Source organism: Rhopalosiphum padi, chromosome 3, assembly GCF_020882245.1.
Source record: "Rhopalosiphum padi isolate XX-2018 chromosome 3, ASM2088224v1, whole genome shotgun sequence".
Lineage (NCBI taxonomy): Eukaryota > Metazoa > Arthropoda > Insecta > Hemiptera > Aphididae > Rhopalosiphum > Rhopalosiphum padi.
The window spans coordinates 80945213-80953194 of record NC_083599.1 but is presented as its reverse complement, the minus strand read 5'-3'; the positions used below and the strand labels follow the sequence as shown (position 1 = coordinate 80953194).

General features: G+C 29.1%; 1 protein-coding gene across 1 annotated transcript; it reads left to right on the top strand.

The window, feature by feature from the left end:
* LOC132926875 (uncharacterized) lies at window positions 1–886 on the top strand. The gene has a single exon (XM_060991296.1). The coding sequence runs from the start codon at window positions 1–3 to the stop codon at window positions 742–744; it is 744 nt and encodes a 247-aa protein (XP_060847279.1). The 3' UTR covers window positions 745–886.
* Window positions 887–7982: the final 7096 nt, after the last annotated feature.

Below are 7982 nucleotides of genomic sequence, written 5' to 3'. Positions count from 1 at the left end.
ATGTATGAATCAATCACATTAAGTTTAACTGGGAATGAAACCACACTATCTTCAAATTATTTCCCGTCTCTAAACGTGTACGAAGACTCTGAAATAGCTTTGTTATGTTTACAAACGTTCAATTCGTTTCCAAACATAAATTCTTCTAATAACAAATTTGCAATACAAGTAATAGACGAGTATAATAATAATAATAATGAAAATATATGTTATATTGCATTAAAAACGGGATGTTACGAAATTGTAGATATTAACCGTCAAATTAAGAAGCAAATAAATTCTTACAATGAAGAAAATGGTACAAAAATAACATTCGATATTTCAGTTGACCATAATGATTTTAGATCATACATACAATGTAATGGTATAATTATGTTTAATATGATTAATGGGATAGCACCCATATTAGGATTTGAAAAACGAGACTATCCTCCGGAGTATGTAACTCATCGATCGGAAAAAGCTGTAAATTTAAACACAATTAATTCTATAAAAGTGATGTGTAATATAGCTCAAGGATCATTCAACAATCACCTTCAAAGTCATACGATTTACGAGTTTTTTCCGAGTGAAAAGACTGGGACAAAAGTTGTTCAATCACCGCCAAATTTAATATATTATAAATTAAATAAAATAAATATTGATTCAATAACTGTACAATTAGTTGATCAGGATTTTAATCAAATCGAAAATTTTGGTGAGACATTAACAGTTGTGTTACATATTAAACGTTACGGTTCTTAAGATGGGATTAAAATTCAATATAAACCCATTACTTCACGTTAATCGAGCTAGTCACACAACTAAAGTGTTACCGATAACACCGACTAAAGTAAAAAAATTAACGGTGAAAAATAAAAAAATTTTAAAGGCTCTTGGTTATAAACTAAATCATAATGCCTGAAAGTGATATTTTGGATATAAGTTCACGGTTCGAAACGGATTCTAAAATTACGAAAATTGAATATCATTCATATACACCGTATACAACTTCATTTAATAATAATGATGAAATACGTATATCAATCCAGCAAACAGATGTTTATCCGTATCTGCATGAAAGTTTTATATTTATAGAAGGTTCAATATCAGATGCTACAAAAGTAAAACTTTCTAATAATGGTTTTTCCTATCTTTTTGAACAAATACGACTTGAAATCAATGGGATAGAAGTAGATAGCACACGTGCACTTGGTATTACAAGCTCATTGAAAGGTTATCTATCAGGTACGCCAGATAACTTTAATTGTTATGAAAATGCGGGTTGGATTTTTAAAAATAATACAAACCCTGTAAATGTTAATGGTGAATTTAGTGCCTGCATTCCGCTGAAATATTGGTTAGGTATATTTGAAGACTTTAAAAAAATATTAGTTAATTCTAGATTAGAACTAATATTAACTCGAAGTCATAGTGATTTAAATGTGCTAAACGTAAAAACTAGTGGAAGTGCTACTTCTGGAAAAGTTGTTTTGAATAAAATTGTTTGGAAGGTACCACATATCACTGTTGATGATGAAGAAAGGTTGAAATTATTAAAACTTATAGAAAAAGAAAAAAGTTTGTTTATCCCGTTCAGATCTTTTGAAACCTTTGAATATCCTGAACTCGGGACCACTAAAAAAGTTGTATGGAACCTGAAAACTGCTTCGAAATTAGAAAAACCTCGTTTCATAATAATTGGGTTACAAAAGGGGCGTAAAAATTCAATAGAAAAAGATTGTAGTGTATTTGATCATTGTAATCTAACAAATGTAAAAGTTTTATTAAACTCAATAGCTTATCCGTATGATAACTTAAATTTAGATTTTTCTAAAAATAATTTTACCTTATTATATGATATGTATACATCATTTCAAGAATCATACTACGAAAAAAATATTCGGAACCCAATATTAAGTCCTTCTACTTTTCTAACAAACGCTCCAATTGTAGTTATCGATACTTCGAAACAGAATGATTCAGCAACAGCTTCATCAGTAGATGTTCAACTAGAAATTGAATCATCAGAACCTCTTACAGGTGTAACTGCTTATTGTTTATTAATTCATGATCGTATTGTAGAATATGTACCTTTCACTAGAGAAGTAAGAAAACTAGTATAAATAATTTAGAATTAAGGATGTATAATATTTGATGAAAAACATATTATTAAATTATTTTTTTTATTTTAATCAAACAGTGTTCTTATTCAATAAAAAAAACAATTATTTTTTAAAAAAAAGTGTGTAAAAATCAATTCTAGATGTGTTTTTTCGTGTTACAGGGAAAAAAAAAATGGCTTGAGGCGGATAGTCCCGCTTGATTTTTTAAAATCTCCCTGCCTAAAAGTGCTCAGAACATACATTATGGTTTTTGAAAAAACAGTGTTTTTTCGTGTTACAGGGAAAAAAAAAATGGCTTGAGGCGGATAGTCCCGCTTGATTTTTTAAAATCTCCCTGCCCAAAAGTGCTCAGAACATACATTATGGTTTTTGAAAAAACAGTGTTTTTCGTGTTACAGGGAAAAAAAAAATGGCTTGAGGCGGATAGTCCCCCTTAAACTTTTAAAATCTCCCTGCCCAAAAGTGCTCAGAACATACATTATGGTTTTTGAAAAAACAGTGTTTTTCGTGTTACAGGGAAAAAAAAAATGGCTTGAGGGGGAAAGTCCCCCTTAAACTTTTAAAATCTCCCTGCCCAAAAGTGCTCAGAACATACAAATACATACTACTTGTATCGATGTATGTAGTGATGGAGCTGCAGCTATGGTTGGAAAAATTAAAGGAACCGTGACAAGAATAAAAAATGTCGCACCAAAATGTCACAGTAGTCATTGCGTTTTACATCGCCACGCTCTTATTAGTAATAAAATGCCATTGGAGTTAAAACAAGTTCTTAATGAGGCTGTATGTATTGTAAACTATATTAAGAGTCGTCCACTCCAGTTTAGACTTTTTAAAAAAGTATGTGAAGAAATGGGTAGTCAGAATTATTCACTTCTTCTTCACACTGAAGTCAGATGGCTTTCAAGAGGAAAGGTTCTAAGTAGGTTGTTCGAACTGCGCGATGATTTAAAGATTTTTTTTTCAGGACAAAATCTATCTACATCTATGAGTTATTTCGAGTTATTACATGATGAGCAATGGCTTATAAAATTAACTTATCTCGCAGACATATTCAGTAAACTGAATGAAGTTAACAAGTCTTTGCAAGGAAAAACAATAACAACATTCGTGGTCAGAGACAAAAATATAGCATTTAGAAACAAACTTAACTTTTGGATTGCATGTGTAAATGAGAAAAATTTTGAATGCTTTCCTCTCTTGATGGGTTTTTTAAAGGAAAATGAATTGCAACTAACAACTAATATTAAAAAAATTGTTATCGAACATTTGGAAAACCTCGAAAAATCATTGTCTCAGTATTTTCCTGCTACTAATAATTTATTTATTTATTTATTTATATATATTTACGGGCAAAGCCCTTTACAACAATTGAACACAGGACAATACAAATTTAAATACTATATAAGTTTAAACATGATAATAATTCAATAATAGTAATAATAATAATAATAATAATAATAATAATAATAATAATAGGTAATATAAATTAGTAATAGTAAAGTAGAACAATATTTCTTATTAACAGTATTTCAATATTAAAACATATTATGATAAATGGTACTCTCATTGACCTGCCGCATCATGCGATCAATAGGATTATTTTTGCCATAATTTGTAGTGTGCGTAGAAACTAAGAATGGGACATGGTGTCGAATAGTGCGGGAAGGGACCTTGAAATTGACCAATACTAGAAGTGAGGGAGCATCAAATCGACCATCCACAAGTTTTTTCAAAAACTCTACGTTGGTGTTAACTCTAAATTAAATCTAATTAACTTTAAATTTACTTAGTATATTAGTCAACATCAACAACATAAAATCATTAAAAAATAACATAATGTAGGTAGGTACTTAGTAAAGTTGTAGTTAACATCAACAAAATTAAATTATAAAAAAACTTACTTAGTAGTAGTTAACACCAACAACATAAAATCATTAAAAAACTTACTTAGTATAGAAGTTAACATCAACAAAATTAAATTATAAAAAAAACTTACTTAGTATAGTAGTTAACATTAACAAGATAAAATTAAATATAATATGGGTACTATTAAATAAATAAGCAAGTAATAACAAGCACATTATTAGGAACTGATGTTACATATTATTTAAAGAACTAGATTCAGTTCTTTTTTTTTTTATTTCCAAACAGGAATAAATTGTTGTAGAGTTACTCAATAGTTTAGGAGCTTCAATAATTTTCACATCTTCCTCAGGGTACCAGCAAACATCCTCTACTGTAGGCCATTTCCAATTTGTTTTGTACATCGCCATAGCTTTAACCTTTAAAAAAAAAAATTGATATAGTAATATACACACAAATATTAATTCCTAACAATAATTTGTACTTACTTTTAATTCTTTCTTTTTTTTTGCTTCTATTATTTCTGGATAAAACTCCCCTTCATAATGGACCATGAAATTATCTCCAACAGAAAAGTTTTCCTTGAATTTAGTAAATTCTTTCAAAACTTTTTGTTTTTTAGTGTTGTCATTAGGTTTTACATTCTCAGTTTTTCTTTTGTTCTCAATATTATTTTTTTTCAATAATCTTGCATTTTTTCTTTCTAAAATTAAGGTTTCTTTCTCCAATTTTTTCTCCTCTTTATCAATTTGTATATCTTTCCATTTTTTTGATGTAATGGCATATGGAATTTTGGCCCTCTGCTTTTTGTTTTTTTTTGATTTCTTCTTTTGGCCAGCTAAAGTGTTGGTCCCATACGTCTTCAACTGATGAATTCTTAGTTTTAATAGAATCTAAACACTGTACATCTTCTTGTTCATTTGTCAGCGAAACTGTGTTACAGTTTTTTTCATTTAAATGCTGTGTTGTTTCCTCTTCATCTAGTTGTACATTTATATCATACTTTACTTTATTTAAATATTGCACATCTTGTTCTTCTGTATGTGGAACTACATCACAACTTTTCTTACCAAAATCTAAATCTTCTTCGCCTGAACATTGTAAATTTTGTTCTATCTGTGGGTCTGGCTGCATACGAATTGCGTCCCAAAATACAAAAATATATATGGCGATATTCGAGTTGCGTCCGCGATATTTGCACAACACATACGAGTTGCGTCCGCGATTTTCTCGCGACATATCCGAGTTGCGTCCTGGTTAATAATTTATTAATTGGTTAATAATCCACATAATAATATACATATTTTCCTTCCCACTTTTACAGACTGAGGACTGTCATTTATATAAATGGTGTGGTTAAAAATTGTAATAATATAAACTGTGTGGTGGTTAAAAATTGTAATTGCATATTATAAATTATTTATTGTTTTAAAATGTTTGGTTGATTTAAAAAATATGATATAGCTAAAAATTGTAATATAAATATTTATGTAGGTATCATTTATGCATCGGTAAATTTTTATTTGCCAATTTTTGAACAAAGTCAAGACATGTTATATTTTTGTTTTCAAACTCAGTCATAGTTTTTTTAATAAATTCTTCTTTTTCCACATCCTCTCTTCGTTTATTACGTTTATTTGAACTTCGCATTTTAATATAAATATCTGTTTGGACATTTTTCAGTACTTCAACAAATTGAAAAATATTGGGATACGACGAATAAAACATGCTATTTAATTTTGAGTGAAATGATTCACATGCGTTGGTGGTACGCATTAACGAGTTTGAAAACTCGGCCCATAATGACGGTTGAAATTTACTTTCCAGCAAAATATAATTTTTTTCAAAATAATTCAAAAAATTATCAACTCTTTCGTCGTTAGGTTTTATAGCCATTAAGTCTTCATAAAAACAGTTATTAACCTCATCGGGTTTTAAAAATGAAAGACCAAAGAATAATTTCAAAAATTTTCCAATTTCAGATTTATTTTTAAAAACTGTAGATAGACCAAGACTTTGAATTTTTCTCCAGATTGATTGTCCGAGATGAAATCTACAACCTTTGCGTATGACATCAGGAAAAATATCTACAACTGCAGAGTGTATTGCTTGTTCAAAGTCTGCATAAATTATATTGGGGGCAAAATTTAAATTCAAATCGTTCATTTTTTCTATTAAACTATAAAACGCATCTTTATATATTGATATAGTCTTGCCTGTTAGTAAAAAAAATACTAAAGGAGTATAAGTAGTATTTTTAGCACCATGAATTATAAATAATTGATAGAAAAGCTTAGGGCAACTTTTAAATGTGCCATCGATATATAAAGTTTTACACTCACTTAAAAATTTTAAATTTGTTGTCGTTGAAAATGCTACAATATTTTTTTCAGTGTTATTTATTAATAAAAATATTTCGTCTTTATTAGTTTTTATTTCGCCTAAATTGGTTAGTGCCAAATGCAACTCTTCTAAATCTGTAGGCAATTTTGGAATAATGCTCGACCGAGCATAATGAATATTTTTCCTTATACGGTTTATATCTGTGGTAGTTAATGTACTTACATCTCCTTTACGCAACTCCCGATGTAAAATTTTGCATGGCTTTTCACATGGGTCATCTAGAGCTTTACGCTTTAATTTATTACCAATTTTTTGACGATTTAAGACGTTTTCGTCGTCTTTATCATGTTCATGATTTAAAGCACTAAAAATTATTTCATTATTTTCGTTCATTTTAAAATAACACTTGCACAAACGTTTAGAACACGACCACCTCTGAACATTATTATTTAAAAATTTTTGGAAAGCAAATTTGTATCCATTAACACAATATAATAATTTATTTTTTTCACTGGTCATTTTAACTACTTTAAGATTTTCCATTGCAAAGTTAAATTAATATTAAATTATAAATATAAATTTAATAAAAATAAATTAAAATGTATAAAACGCTAATGTTTTGTCGAACAAATGGAGTATCGAAGTAAGACTAATGCTAACACGAACAAAATTAATTTCCAACAATAAATTTAAGGTGATACTTACAGATAAGATATCGATAATCGAGATTATCTACGAGTTTATCACCAAACAATATTCTCAGTTGCTGAAAAACCCATGGCCCGATAAAAAATACCCCGAGTAAACCGCGGACGCAACTCGGATATGTCGTGAAAAAACCGCGGACGCAACTCGGCTGTGTCGTGATAAAACCACGGACGCAACTCGGACAAAATATCATTTAGGGACGCAATTCGTATGCGCTGGTGGGTCTGCATTACAATCTTCAGTATCTAAAATATGTATATCTTTTTCGCATAAATATTTCACTTCCTGTCCTTCTATCTGCGAAACTATGTTACAGTCTTCTTCATTTAAATATATATTTTTTTCACCTGAATATTGTACTCTTTGGCTATCTAGTTGATTATAAACATTACTAACTTGTTCATTAAAATACTGAAAAGTTTCTGGATGTGTTTCAATGTTTGAGTGCTCTTCTTCATATACTGAATCAGAATTCAAGATTTGTACACCTAAATCTTTCATTACTTCTTCATCAAAACCGAAACTAGAACCTTCCAATTCAATTGGCAAATCTAAAATATTAAATGCCTCAGAATCAAAAGAACTTTTATTTGCAATTTTAGCTATTTCCACATTACAGGTGTTCCAAATTTTTTCTAAAAATGGTTCATTACTGAGAATATTTTGAATAGTTTGATTTTGTAATATGTATTTTATAACTTTTTGGCATACAAAATACTCATCTTTGCTTGGATATTCTATTGCATGTTGTTCTTGAAACATTAAATCTACTTCAGCTTGTCTATTTGATATGCATTTTGTATAATCAACAGCATCTGGATTAAATGGAAACATACCACATGCTCTAAAATCATTTATTAACGACTCAGGTTTAACTTTGTCAAAAGCATCTTTAAAAATGTTCCCAAAGTTATTTTTAGTAATAGGACTTTTTGATATCAAATTATGAGCTTTTATAAC